This window comes from Lithobates pipiens, unplaced genomic scaffold, assembly GCF_037356315.1.
Source record: "Lithobates pipiens isolate NorthernLeopardFrog02 unplaced genomic scaffold, aLitPip1_a1.2 Scaffold_23, whole genome shotgun sequence".
Classification (NCBI taxonomy): domain Eukaryota; kingdom Metazoa; phylum Chordata; class Amphibia; order Anura; family Ranidae; genus Lithobates; species Lithobates pipiens.
Window position 1 is genome coordinate 88,598,220 of NW_027507785.1, and position 15,926 is coordinate 88,614,145.

The following is a 15,926-nucleotide window of genomic DNA, read 5'->3' on the forward strand; positions in this document are numbered from 1 at the left end:
TTCTGTACAGATGCCTCTTACCTGCATAGGTAGTTTTAAGATACAGGTGAACTAACTCTTTGAAGCAGCATTTCAGAACACAGCTAACTACAGGGATACATATCAATAATATGTGAAACCTTTCGCCAAATCTAGAATGCTGTTCAGCTAGATTTGCAATCACAACACTAGCTGAACCAGCACGCTTGTCAAATTGCACAGTCAGATTAGTGACCTCACTTTTATCCACCACAGGTATAAAATACAGATTGGTCACCACCACCCATCCCTCTATCATACAGGTCAGCTCCCGAAAGGAGCAATATCACACAACTCAGTTCTTCAGTTTGTCCTCTTCTCCTGTCAACTAACTTCCAGTGTAAAGCCCCATACACACGGTCGGACTTTGTACAAACTTTTCTGTGGACTTTTGTACAAAGGGCGTGATCCACAAGTTTGTATTGCATACACACGGTCTGACTTTTTGACAACAAACACGAACGTAATGACGTCACAACGTACTGACGCTGCTTCAAAAGAGGACGTTCAATGACTCCAGCGCCACCTTTGGTGAACTTCTGTATTGTAGTCTGATCTTTTGCATTGGTTCTGAGCATGCGTGTTTGTACCTTGTACAAAAGTCCGATGCTTTTGCATACACACGGTCGGACTTTGCTCCATCGGACTTTTGTTGCCAGAAAGTTTGTCCGTTCGCACAGCCAACAAAAGTCCGATGAAAACAGAAAAAGTTTGTCCGATGGAGCGTACACACAGTCGGATGTTGCTCCAAAACAGCTCATTTGCATGTTTGTTGTCAAAAAGTCCGACCGTGTGTACGGGCCTTTAGACTGACAGCACTGTGCAATACATTAAAAGGCTGTCTGGCTCACAGTGGTGTCCCTTCCCGCCTGAGTTCAATGCATCATGTAAAAGAACGTTTTATTGTAATATTCTTGTTGGTAAACTTCATGACCCAATTTTACTACATGTGGCCCAGGTGTATTATATTATATATATATATATATACACACACACACACACACACACACACACACACACACATCTCCCTCTCTGTATCAAGCTATATATATATATTATATATATATATATATATATATATATATATATATATATATATATATATATATGAAAAAATGAGTACAGGATCTCCAAATCTTGTAATAAAGTCTTTTTACTTCAAATGAACATGTCCATACAAAAATTCGCACTAACTTTTGGATGAAGATGTACATTTGCAGCAAAAAGACTATTACGAGATTTGGAGACCCTGTACTGATTTTTCTTGGATGTTTGTTTTGGTGGAACAATGGGAGCCCACCATTGACATGATCTCCAGCAACAAATTTGTAACAGCAGAAATTACTTACTATTTACTATATTGATTTTATATTATATATAAATATTATATATATTATATATTATATGGACATGTTCATTTGAAGTAAAAATACTTTATTACAAGATTTGGAGATCCTGTACTCATTTTTCATATATATATATATATATATATATATATATATATATATATATATATATATATATATATATATATATATATAGCTTGATAAAGAGGGAGATATGTGTGTGTGTATCTATCTATCTCTCTCTCTCTCTCTCTCTCTCTCTCTATACACACACACGCACACACACACATACACAGTTGTTTACATACTTTGGCAAAATGTATGATTTCTTGGCCATTTTTCAGATAATATGAATGATAACACAAAAACATTAACGGTTAGTGTTTGGCTGAAGCCATTTATTATCAAACAACTGTGTTTACTCTTTTTAACCACTTGCTTACTGGGCACTTAAACACCCTTCCTGCCCAGACCAATTTTCAGCTTTCGGTGCTCTCACACTTTGAATGACAATTACTCAGTCATGCGACACTGTACCCAAATTAATTTTTTGTCCTTTTTTTCCCACAAATAGAGCTTTCTTTTGGTGGTATTTGATCACCTCTGGGGTTTTTATTTTTTGCGCTATAAATGAAAAAAGACCGAAAATTTTGAAAAAAAACGCATATTTCTTTGTTTCTGTGACAGAATTATGCAAATTATTAATTTTTCTTCATAAATTTTGGCCACAATTTATACTGCTACATATCTTTGGTAAAAATAACCCAAATTAGTGGGTATTATTTGGTCTTTGTGAAAGTTAGAGAGTCTACAAGCTGTGGTGCGAATCGCACAAAATTGATCACATCTGATGTACTGGTGGCCTATCTCGCTTCTTGTGACCCGAACAAGTCAGGAAAGTACAAATACCCCCCAAATGACCCCTTTTTGGAAAGTAGACATTCCAATGTATTTAGTAAGAGGCATAGTGAGCTTTTTGATGTCATTTTTTCCCCACAATTCTTTGCAAAATTAAGATTTTTCATTTTTTTTTCTCCACAAAATTGTCATTGTAATAGGTTATTTCTCTCACATGGCATGTGTATACCACAAATGACACCCCCCAAAAAATTCTGCTACTCCTCCTGAGTATTACAATCCCACATGTGTGGGACTTTTTCACAGCCTGGCCACATAGAGAGGCCCAACATGCAGGTAGCGCCATCATGTGTTCTAGGAACATAAATTACACATCTAACTTGTTGACTATTTATTACACTTTTGAAGCACCAGGACAATGACACGTGACACTGATGACAGATGGCACTGATACGTGGCAATGATGACACTTATACGTGGCACTGATGACGCGTGGCACTGATGACAAATGCACTAATATGTGGCACTGATGACAGATGGCACTTATACGTGGCACTTATACATGGCACTGATGACACGTGGCACTAATACATGGCACTGAAGACACGTGGCACTAATACGTGGCACCGATGACAGATGGCACTAATACGTGGCACTAATACGTGCCACCGATGACAGATGGCACTGATGACGCGTGACACTGATGACAGATGGCACTGATAAGTGGCATTGATGACACGTGACACTGACAACAGATGGCACGTGACACTGACAGGTGGCACTGATGACAAACGGCACTGATACCTGGCACTGATGACAGATGGCACTGATACCTGGCACTGATGACAGATGGCACTGATACCTGGCACTGACGACAGGTGGCACTGGGGACAAATGGCACTGAAAACAGGTGGCACTGGGGCAGGTGGCACTGGGGGAGGATGGATGGCACTGCTGGGGGGGGGAGGATGGATGGCACTGCTGGGGGGGGGGGGAGGATGGATGGCACTGCTGGGGGGGGGGGAGGATGGATGGCACTGCTGGGGGGGGGGGAGGATGGATGGCACTGCTGGGGGGGGGGGAGGATGGATGGCACTGCTGGGGGGGGGGAGGATGGATGGCACTGCTGGGGGGGGGGGGGAGGATGGATGGCACTGCTGGGGGGGAGGATGGATGGCACTGCTGGGGGGGAGGATGGATGGCACTGCTGGGGGGGAGGATGGATGGCACTGCTGGGGGGGAGGATGGATGGCACTGCTGGGGGGAGGATGGATGGCACTGCTGGGGGGAGGATGGATGGCACTGCTGGGGGGAGGATGGATGGCACTGCTGGGGGGAGGATGGATGGCACTGCTGGGGGGAGGATGGATGGCACTGCTGGGGGGAGGATGGAAGGCACTGCTGGGGGAGGATGGAACTTTTTTTTTTATCAAAACAAAGGAAAGCAGAACGGCTGCCGCTGCAGCCGTTCATCTCTCCCCTCTCACACTGTCTGTGTGAGGAGGGAGAGCGGCGCTGAGAGATGATCTCATATGTTTACATATGAGATCATCTCCCATTGGACACGCCAATCGCGCTGTAAACGGCCGCTGTGATTGGCCGTTTACAGCGATCTGTGTTTGCCTGTCCCCGGGGGACACGGCGAACACAGAACTTCCGCGATGCGCACCCGCGGCGGCGCGCATTGCGGAAGTAAACATTAGGACGTCCAGGGACGGCCTCCCGGACGAACGCGCCTGCCCTACGGCCGTCATTCGGCTATAGGGCGGGCTCGAGGTGGTTAAATCATAATGGCAAAAGAAACTACCCAAATTACCCTGATCAAAAGTTTACATACCCTGGAGATTTTGGCCTGATAACATGCACACAAGTTGACATAAAAGGGTTTGAATGGCTTATCACCATGGGTTCACACAAGTGCGATACAGGAACCAGAGTGATTCCAGTGTCAGTTCCCGCATTGCTCCTCTCCCGCAGGCAGGGTGCTTGTGCGAACCGCTGAGCGGGTCATTATCAAAGTTAATGACACCCTCAGTTTAGTTCACAGATCACAGTGCAAACTGTGAACTTGCACCGGAATGCGAGCACATAGGTGAGAACACCCATGCGATCCGATTCTAGTGCCGGCAAAAACAAGTCCCTGCACTATTTTCTGGGCAAATATAATGCGGGTTCAGCCATACAACTGTATGGCTGAACTCACATTGCTCAAAGATTGCATGTGATCGGCACCTGCAATGCGGGTGCGAATCACATGTAATCTCTGAGTTTGCGTTAGTGTGAAACCAGGCTAAAAGGTAACTATACTCACCTGTGATCTGTTTGCTTGCAATTAGTGTGTGTGTAAAAAAGGTCAATAAGTTTCTGGACTCGTGAAACACCCTTTGCCTCTTTCATCCAGTGCTGCACTGACGTTTCTGGATTCTGGAGTCATTGGGAAAGCAAAAGAATTGTCAAAGGATCTGCTGGAAAAGGTAGTTGGACTGTATAAAACAGGAAAGGCATATAAAAGGATATCCAAGGAATTGAGAATGCCAATCAGCAGCTGTGCATGGGACGTACTTTGACATTCCAATATGACAATGATCCAAAACACAAAGCCAAGTCGACCCGTCATTGGTTACAGCAGAAGAAAGTGAAGGTTTTGGAGTGACCATCTCAGTTTTCTGACCTCAATATCATTGAGCCACTCTGGGGAGATCTCATACGTGCAGTTCATGAAGACATCCCAAGAATTTACAGGAACCGGAGGCTTTTTGCCAAGAGGAATGGGCAGCTTTACCATCTGAGAAGATAAAGAGCCTCATCCACAAAAGACTTCAAGCTGTCATTGATGTTAAAGGGGGCAATACACGGTATTAAGAACTGGGGTATGTAAACTTTTGATCAAGGTCATTTGGGTAGTTTGTTGCCATTATGATTTAAAAAGAGTAAAACACAGTTGATTAATAAATTGCTTCAGAGTGAAAGAAAAGTTTTTGTGTTATCATTCATATTCTCTTAAAAAATGGGCAAGAAATTCTGTCAGGATATGTAAACTTAGCAGCACAAATGAATTCTAAAATATACACTGTATATGTAATTCAGGATTTATATAGCATCAACAGTGTACATGTGTATATACACACACACACACACACACACACACACACACACACACTCTTATGAAGTAGCACCAATGTTTGCTCAAAAACCTGACAGTCACCTGTTACTTTGGCTTTGTATGGGCTTCCCATGATGTGGTTTGGACCTCCATATTTGATTCCAATCATGTAGTTTCCTGGAGCCATTGGAGTATAGAGGACTTTGTAGCCTTCTGGACACTCCTTGCAGTCCATGGTCACTTTTGATGGTCCTTCTATGGTGACAGAGAGAGCCCCAGGCCCTGCCTTACTTGTATTGATAATGAATTCTGACTGTTTACCTGTCAAGGAAAAGTAAAAGGGTCACATAAAAATTACTACAGACTTTGGCATCATTATTTTAACTGTCAAGTGTAGAAAAGGATACCAAGCCCTGCTTTATGTAAAAGACACTGGGCTTTAGTTGTCAATATTTTTTACACCAAACAGATTTAAAACTTCAAATTTAACTTCCGTTACATTCCATAAATGACTGAATTTTGATTTGTTGCTCTGCAACAACCCTAACTAAAGCTGTCATTTTGCCTGATACTGAAGATGACTTATCAAACAAGTGTTTTTCCATATTAGCCTGGAAAAATAAGAAGATCTGACGGCATTTTGGCAAAAACAGGAAACATAAGCAAGTTGTATGGGTTTTTTGAGATGTTGCGTCAAATATCATAAAGCAGGATATGCTGTGGAAGGCTGCCAAAGGCTTTCAATACTTTTATGGACAAAAGTCGACACACCTATCACACCCACATGAGCTTGTGGGACATCCCATTACAAAACCATGCACATTAATGATTTTAAACTTCCCCCATCCTTCCCACAACAGCCTCCAATTATCTGGGAGGGCTTTCCACAACATTTTGAAGTGTACCTGTAGGAATGTTAGACCTTATCCGTAATAGGCGTTTTGATACATCCCAAGTGTGTTCATTAGGGACTCTGTGGAGGGCATTCAAGTTCCTCCACACCAAACTTCTCAAACCATGTCTTTATGAACCCAGCTTTGTGCTGGAACAGAAAAAGGGCCATCTACAAACTGTTTCCATGAGGTTGGAGGTGCAGTGCACAATTATCCAATATGTCTTTGTATGTTGTAGTATTACAGTACCTTTCACTGGAGAAACCTAAAAACGTATTTGGAAGGGGTCTTTTGCCCATACCATAGAATAGGCGTTGTGATCAGGTGTTCACAAAAGTTTTTTTGATAAAACTGGGGAGTCTAAGGCTGGCAATCAACTTGAGTACACGCAGCCTTCCAGGTTCTCTTACGATTATCGATAGCCCCTGTTATAGCCGCTAGTGATAATCACTGCCTTCTCTCTCACAGCCCCCCCCCCCAGCTGGGAGAAGGAAGTTGACGATTCCCCCATCAGCACTTATCAGTGTTGATGAGGGAATCGTGCAAATTCCCACGGGTTGCAGGAAAGAAATTCGCACAGTGTATGATGGGCCTAACTGAAGTGGCACGTAATGAATTGTTGAGTTAAGACAAGCGAGAATGTCTTATAGCAAGTAACCAAAAAGGTCCTGCAATCTAACCTATTGAGGTCCTGCAATCTAACCTATGCTGGGTTCTTTCAGAGCTTGCAAAGACTATTTTGCAGGGATGAAAAAGTCCAGAGAAACACAAGAGAGATATATACCACCGCTCAAAGGCAGGTCCTGGGAACTCAGAGATAATTGCTCCAGGTGAAGGGATCCGGGTGCGAGCCACAACATGCAGATAATGTGGATAATGACAGAACTCTGGACGGCCGCACTCCAAAGCTAATATTATGCTTTATTCAAATAATATTTAGGACACAGCAAATGATATCACAGCAAAAGATGCTAACATCCAACGCGTTTTGCACTAGCTATGAGTAATCACTAGCCTTAGTGCGAAACGCGTCAGCTGTTAGCATCTTTTGCTGTGATGTAATTTGCTTTGTCCTAAATATTATTTGAAAAAAGCATCGTTTTAGCTTTGGAGTGCAGCCGTCCAGAGTTCTGTCATTATCCATATTTTGCAGGGATGGCGTTCTCCAATGGCATTACATTTTTAGCTCAGTGCATACAATTATCAAAACTAATTGGTCTAACATTCACTTACACTGCTTAGTAAGCTGGGCAATCACCTGTTTGAATAAAAAGTCACTTTTATTGCATCTTTGGTTAAAACCAGCAGCATACATCTGTGCTTACATAATTCAATCTGTACAAGCCCTTACTCAAAGCAGTGTAGCTTACGCCAGTCCAAAACACTTACACCTCTTTCAAACTTATGCGATTTGTCATGCGACCTTGGACATCGAAGTCACGTGGCAAGTCGTAACCCATGTTTTCCAATGATAACCATTCATATATGTGCGACTAATGCCGTGTACACACGACCGGACTTTCTGGCAGACTAGGTGCGAAGTCTTCCCAACTGACTTTTCAGCTGAGTTCCGACGGACTTTGCAATACAATATCACACCAAAGTCTGATGGATTCGCACTCGATGACGTACGACTGCACTAGAATTAGCAAGTTCATAGCTAGTAGCCAATAACTGCCCTAGCGTCGGTTTTCATCCATTGGACTAGCATACAGACAAATGGATTTTTTGACTGGACTCGAGTCCATCTGAAAGATTTGAAACATGTTCTAAATCTAAAGTCCGTCTGATTTTTCGACAGCAAAGGTCCAATGAAGCCCACACACGATCTAATTGTCTGGCGGATTCGTTCTGTTGGATCTTTTCTGTCAAAGTCTGGTCATGTGTACACGGCATTAAAGTCGTACCAATTTCAAAGTAGTCCATGCACTACTTTGGTCCGCATGTCATGCAAATTGAGAGCCACAGGCTTCAATGTTAACCCTCAAAAGTTGCATGAAAGTCATACCTGAATGTTTTACATGCAACAGTGGATCCAAATTTGCAGAGGGACAAGTCACATCCAAGTTGCACCCACCATCCAAAGTTGTGTCAAAGTGTGTATGGGAGCTCCAGCCACAGACATGTGTCACTAATTTAACCAAAGATGCAATAAAGGAAGACCATTTCATTTAGGAGGGTGTGATGGTACCCTTTGTGCTTTATAGGCATGACTATGGAGTCAAGAAGGTTGGGTTGCCACAAACTTGCTGCATTGGTCATTAAACACTCTTATGTGTCCCTCTGATTTGAATTTCCTTTTTAACTGGGGCCTGACTTGATGGCAAAGCTTTGCCAACTGCTAGCCTGTTGTGCAGTGAGTGTCCTTACTGCTCACTGAGGCCAGCTCATTGAGCAGTTAAATGTTGGGTTGCATCTTCCTATACCAACAGGCTTTCATTGAGCCGTTACTAATAATTTAAGATGCACCTCCTCCTAGAAGCTTGATAAACCATCACTGTTGGCAGCCACTTTTCGACACTGATGTCCCTTGAGGTTCCCTTTCCTTTGGAGTCCCTAAAGCTGCTGCACATATGCAGCTGACAGGAAGCTACACATGTCCAGCACAGGCTGCAGAATATGAAATCTATTCACAGTGTGAAATTTCACAACATGTAATCTGAAAAGCCAATATTGTCCAAAAAAACAGATCAAAGTCGTCCACCAATTGAGTTACAAAATGAAATCTGTTTCCATTTTACAAACAGCACCACTGCCAGCCTGTAACAAGATAGGCTTCCCTTATCCTTGGATTCCACCATCAACATAATGCAAATGTTCCATCCACGCGTCTTAGTCTCTTCCCTGATAAACACCGGCTAAAATTAGCATCCTCTAATACTGTTCCTTTGCTTGTTTATGTTCAATGGAATAAATGAATAAGAACATCTGCTGTAAAACAAAGATCTGGCTCTGTACATGGACCGTAAACATAACAATGAATGTACTGCGTGCTTATCAGACATACACAGGCTGACAGTAGGAGAACTTGCCGTCACTTCCGCACCATCAAACTGTCAGCATATCTGGCCGCACTCACAAACTTCTGTTGCCTGCACACAGCTGATACGCAATGCTTACATGATGTGCAATGTCACAGGACAGTGGAATATGGAGGGGGAAGGAGAACATGCAGTTACACTGTCACACTGACAGAAGTCACCAAACACTTCACAATCTGTCCTAGAACACTTGCCTACACCTGAAGGTCATATTAAAACACTGTGAACTTTGAAATGTTTTATTTTTGTTTTAACTAGGCATTAGTGTAGTTATATTCCATGTGTGCTTTGCTATCTTTACCTTGTAATGAGGGGCTCACATGTTACTGCTGCAGTTTGTACTGTCATGGCTGACTAATCCCCCTACAGCCATGTATTTATTTACCTTACTTGTTCCTATTCCCTAAAAAGGACAGGGATCACCTTTTTGGGTCACAATCCATTCCTCACCATTTCCTCTATGTTGTATCACAAATGTGGGAGTGCTAATGTTATAAAAGACTGCATGGTGAGCTCTCTTAACCACTTCAATACAGGGCACTTTCGCCCCCTTCCTTCCCAGCCCAATTTTCAGCTTTCAGCGCTCTAGCGCTTTCAGTGACAATTGCGCGGTCATGCTACACTGTACCCAAATGAAATTTTTATCATTTTGTTCGCACAAATAGAGCTTTATTTTGGTGGTATTTATTCACGACTCCGTTTTTTTTTTTTGCGATATAAGCGCAAAAATGCGGAAATTTGGAAAAAAAAAACAATATTTTCTTTTTTCTACTTCAATAAAAATCCAATAAAATCAAATTTTGTCATAAATTTAAGCCAAAATGTATTCTGCTACATGTTTTTGGTAAAAAAAAATCCGTTAAGTGTATAATAATTGGTTTGTGTGATCACGGACATATGTACGCAAATGATCATGTACATATGTGTGCAGGTGATCACGTACATATGTGTGCAGATAATCATTGGGACATGTGATTTTAGTGGGACATATGTGGGGGACATGTTTTTATTATTAGGGACATGTGTTTTTATTATTTGGGGACATGTATGTTTTGGGGACATGTGTGGGGACATTGTGTTTATACTGTGTGATGTGTTTACTGTGTGGTGTGTTTACTGTGTACACTAGACTGGTGATCAGTGAGTAAAAAGCTGTAAAAAGCAGCTCATACTCACTGATCAGCAGCCGGCTGCAGCGATCTGCTCTCCTCTCCACAGCGATGACTTCTGTGTGAGGAGAGGAGGAGCCGATTGCCTAGCAACCGGCTGTTTGTTTACATCACATGACGGCCGTGATTGGACACGGCCGTCATGTGATCAGGAGGGCCAATCACAGAGCCCTCCTGCCGATCTGAGATGCGCCGTGTCCGGGTGACACGGGCGCATCGGGATCGCGCCGCTGCGCGGGCGCGCGCGATCCCGCTACTCCTGAATGACGTTCCTGAACGTCATATCAGGAGTAGGCGGCTCCCACCCGGCCGTATATGTGCATTGGCCGGGTGGGAAGTGGTTAATTGCTTTACTTGCTTGGTCTTTGTCAGACCTAATTACTGTGTAGCTCTCACCTGCAGAGAGATAGACTGAGAGACCCAGAGATTGTGAGATATGTAGTGTTTTCACAGTAAGTGTCAGTTCTTAGGCCCCTTTCACACTGACAAACCGATTGGCTCTGCCTGTCAGATTTTCAGGCGGACCCATTGACACCCACTGACATCTGATCCTGTTTGCTAAAAACAGATGGATGGGGATCTGTTCTCCCTCCGTCTAGCGGATCGGATGACAGTCAGCTGCAAACGGACAGATGGTCCATTTCCATCTGACAGCCACATAGAGAATAGCGGGCTGTGCCCATTATGCATCCGCAGACAGGTTCCCAGCGGATCTCCTGGTGGACTACACCAGTGTGAAAGGGGCCTTAGACAGAGGTCATGCATTCGCATGACCAGTGGCATTGCACATGCCTTATACTTGAACACAAACACTTGCCTTAAGTTTGAACACAAACTTCTAACACTGGAATGTGAAGATTTACTCTACTATAGGCTGTGTGTACAGGGCAACAAATGATGCCATGAAACTACAGGATCAAAGCAGATCTCATTCAGGTGAAAAACACAAGGTGTAGATAGGAAGTTCTATAATGCCTTTAAAGGAAATCTAGGATGATAATAGGAAGGCTGTTGTTGCCATCCTCTTCATTTGAAAATGCAACATGTTCTGAAAATGTTAGAGTTTCAACTTCACTTACTCCTCTACTTACCTGTTCCAAGATTGTGCCTCGCATTATTAAAGCCAAAGAGCCAGGCATTTGGCATTTTCAGAAGAGGGACAGCAGTTTCTGTAATTCCCATCAATAAAAGTTTCATTTAAATGACTTCTAAAGAAGACTATCCTAGCCCAAGATCATACCTGCCTGAAAGCCGTTACTGCACACCACCAATCATAGGCAGCGAGTGTATGCGCAGCTGCAGGCCGGGAAATGCCTCACTGCCTATGATTGGCAATGATGGCTTTCTGGTGGGTACGATCCGATCACGCTTGAGCCCATCTCTACTCTTGATCAGTTTCACAGAAAGCAGGGCAAAACACCTGAACAGAATGTGTACATTATTCAAACACAATAGCCACTAGTACAAACAGAGGAGTGAATCTCTATAATTGGGACTCAATAATAAACTACAATAATAAAATAATTTATAAACTACAATAAAAAAACTTGACAGACGGTCTAACTCAATCCAAAAATAAAAATACACTATTTTTGATTTTATTGATACTGAAGCTTTCTCCTGACCTACAACAAACATGAATTTATAAATCTAACCCAATTAATGCTTGCCTACCTGTAACTCCTCTGTCCAGTCCATTTCCATATGCGGTCACAAGTGCAGGGTCACCTTCCTGTCCTGGTTCTCCCACTCGCACTTTGAAGGGGCTTCCAGGCACGTGACTGCCATTGAACTTCACATCAATTGTGTGTATACCATTCTCTCGTGGAATAAAACGTACAGCATATTTGTCTGGGAACACAACAGGTTTCAGATCATAGGTCAGTTTTGTTTTAAATCATATAGATATTAAAATGACAACACTTTGTAACAAACTGAGTATGCTATACTGCCGACAATACTCCTAGAAAACAAAACTTCTGTATAGGCTGTTTTTAGATGCACTATATTGCCAAAAGTATTTGGCAATATAGATGTGGATAAGCCAGTTTGGGGTAAAGGAGCTTGACTGGCCTGCACAGTCTTGACCTCAACCCAATAGAACATCTTTGGGATGAATTAGAGCAGAGACTGTGAGCTAGGCCTTTCCCATTCCACATTCCCATAGACACAGTCCTAAACCTTGTGGATATTCTCAGAAGAGTTGAAGCTGTTATAGTTGCAAAGGGGGGGGCAATTCAATATTGAACCCTACAGACTAAGTCGGCATTAAAGTTCATGTGCAGGTAAAGGTAGGTGTCCCAATACTTTTGGCAATCTAGTGTATGTTCAGGTGGGCAACTCATTAAACATGCATCCCCTGCTTCCTGCTGATCCTCTTATTTTACTGCAGGTCTATAAAACAGGGTCTGTGACAGAAAGCAACATACTTCTTGCAGTCTGTATAATCTCTCACAATAGACTACATTGAGGGAAATCAGTTCAGATTACAAAATGATACCTGCCAAGGAAAAGGTACTTTTTACCCCACCCAAAAAAAGTTAAGTAAAGCTGCTATGTGACCTATGAAGTGGAATTCTTAATGATAGGCTCAGTTTAAGGTCTAGTAATAGTTGATGAGCATCCCAAAAACTACAATCTTGCACCCACCATGCACAACATCTACTCCTGAAATGAAAATTTCTTAGGCATGTGCTAAAGCATAAGTACCAGTACGTGCAAATGTTATCATGCCTTTCTTTGCGCTTGAAAAATTCAATAAACATATCTTTAAAAAAAAAAAAATGTTAATTGTGCCTAATTAGTACCCCGAACTTTGCCTACAACCATATGCATATCTGCAATTTTAGATCTAAGGCATTGCTGCCTCTGACTGCTAATCTCATAAGATTTGGAAAGAGATTTGGTGAGGTCACCACTGTTACTTGTTGGAGAGGAAATCTGCACATGAGGACCTGCAGTGCATGCATCTCCCGGTTCTTATTTTGCCACTTGAATATATCCCCACCAGTCATAAGACATAGGGAAGCAAATGCCTGCTTATCTACCAAGATGGTTGCCTACAGTGGCACAATGATGAACACGACATGGCAACCAGTAATGGGAAAAGAGAAGCGGCAAGGAGCCCACAGGCAACACTAGTAGGCCCTTTCCCTTAATTTGCTCTTTTTGGGTGAAACTTCTACAGTTCAACTACTCCAAGTTTGGGTTGGGGAGGGGCCCATATCTACAGCACACTAATTATATTGTCATCATACTGGTCCCTGCTTTGGTAGAGAGGAGGTCGCACATAATCCCAACTACTGAACTTTTATGTTGAACTCTTTTAAAGTCCTATTGGTGGCGCTGAGTCATTCCCTGCCCTGCACCAAATATAAACAAAGCAGCACAATGCTGGTCACTAAGGAGATTAGGTGGGTTAGTAGTTCACCAAAAAGGAAGGGGATACCACTTCTCTAAATAAATGCATAGAAAAAACTAAAACTGGAATAGACTAAATATAGTTCATATATACTGTAAGGGCACTGGTGTTACCAGCATCCCTACCCTTTATTTTTATGTGATGTGGCGTTGGGAATGACCTGACCTGCAGCTGTTTAGACTTCAAAACAGTGTGAAGTAGAAGTCTGGATAGAGAGGAGAACTTCTGAGAACTCCCAAATTCATCCCTATTCTTTAGATGCTAAAGCATAATCTTAGCTCTGCAAGACTGGGTGCCTCCACAACTGCATAAGCTGTTCTACATCCTGGATAGGACCATCTTCTGACTGCTCTCTAAATGTGAGTTGCAATAGGTTAACATCAATAGTGTGGTGTGAAGGCATCCACAAGTATCCATGTCCTGGCTCTACTGATGACTTCACTTCAGCATGTGCACAGACATATACCCCAAACAAGCCTTTCTCAACATTTTTAACACAGAGAAACCCTTGAAATAGTTCTCTGGTCTCGGGGAACCCCTGCTAAAAATTAGAAATCTGAAACTTGTGATACAATAGTGTGATGGTCAGTGGAAATAATGGTCCTTACACTTGTGGTCATTGGGAAGAATTACCTCCTTACAGATGGCTAAAAAGATCAATGGTGTGAGTGGGAACTTATATGAGAGGCAGAAATTGCCCAAATGCTTAAGGAACCCCTAGCAACCTTTGGAGGAACCGTGGTTGAGAATCACTGCCCTAAACGCAGACTTTGGATTTGGGGCATACATTCATGTGCGTATTTTACTCAAGTACCAGTGCATACCCTCAAATAGCTGCATCTTATTTTTATCAATGGACAGCTGCCGCTGGGGGTCCTGGAGAAGCTGTTATGGAGGTTCTGCATGTTCATGCACACTGTATGGCACTAACGTGGCTGTAAGCACCCACTTGTTTACAGCCAATAGTGTCTTATATACACGCACATTACTTCCTATCAAAAATAATTTATTGCTCTAACTTTTAAAATTACTACATATTAAAAATACATATAAAACATTTCCTGGAAACATAGAATTGTACTTTAGCAAAATGCCCTAACCTACAACGAAGTCAAGTAAAACAAACTTAATAATGATATGCTATGACAAGTATATTGTGCATTTCACCATATTAATGACACATCCCAGAATTCTTGTACGAAATAAATTACGCCTCTGCTCTTACCTGGCTCCAACTCCGACACATGGCAGTCTTCTACTGCTCCGGAGGGGCTGTGCACCTTGGCATCGATTCTGCCCTTAGCCCCATTCAGTCTGATAGCAAATGATACTGGTTGGTTGACTTTGAGCCCAGACTCCTGACAATCACAACCACAGGCATTAGAGGCATAAAGACATTGCAATATTTTTTTCCAAGTTTAAAAAGGTTTGAACAGCAATGACCTCAAATGTTTAACAATATACAGAATTCCTGTTAAAACCACTTAAAGTGTATATAAAGGCATTTTTTTGTTTTAAATAGATTGTGGAAGGGAAAGCCCCTGTACACACAGTCGGAAATGCCGACCACAAAATCCGTCAGATTTTTTCCGATGGATTTTGTCCGAAACTGGTGTTGCATACACACGGTCGAATAAAGTTGTTGGAAAATCCGATCGTTCAGAACGCGATGATGTTCGTTCGTTAAGACGGGACTACGTTGTGGCTAGTAGCCAATAGCTTTGGTCTCATAATTTGATCTGAGCATGCGTGGCACTTTGTCCGATCGGAATTCTCTACAAACGTTCGGAAAAAGTCAGATCGAATTTTTTGTTGGAAAATTTGAGATCCTGCTCTCAAATTTTTTCCGTCTGAATTTCCGACGGAAGAGTCAGATAGAGCCCACACACGATTGGATTTTCTGACAATATAATCCGATCAGACCTTTTCCATCTGAATTTCCGAGTGTGTGTACAGGGCATTAGACTGTCATTTTTATATTGCTGTTGGTGTCTGTCTAGGGTGGGAAATCCAAAATTGTGGATCTGTTACCAAAGCAATAGATGAGGATACATATCTATAGGTACACCTGTTCCTA

The 15,926-nt window shown here is 42.4% G+C and overlaps 1 protein-coding gene across 5 annotated transcripts in view; it reads right to left on the bottom strand.

Moving 5' to 3' along the window:
* FLNB (filamin B) overlaps positions 1-15,926 on the bottom strand; it is a 308,431-nt gene that overhangs the window by 4,676 nt on the left and 287,829 nt on the right. For all 5 annotated transcript variants that reach the window (XM_077452005.1, XM_077452003.1, XM_077452004.1 and 2 more), the window contains 3 exons: positions 15,075-15,207; positions 12,103-12,279; positions 5,428-5,646 (listed from right to left, as the gene is read on the bottom strand). In XM_077452005.1, coding sequence (XP_077308131.1) covers positions 5,428-5,646; positions 12,103-12,279; positions 15,075-15,207 — 529 coding nt within the window. The remainder of the gene's footprint in view (positions 1-5,427; positions 5,647-12,102; positions 12,280-15,074; positions 15,208-15,926) is intronic.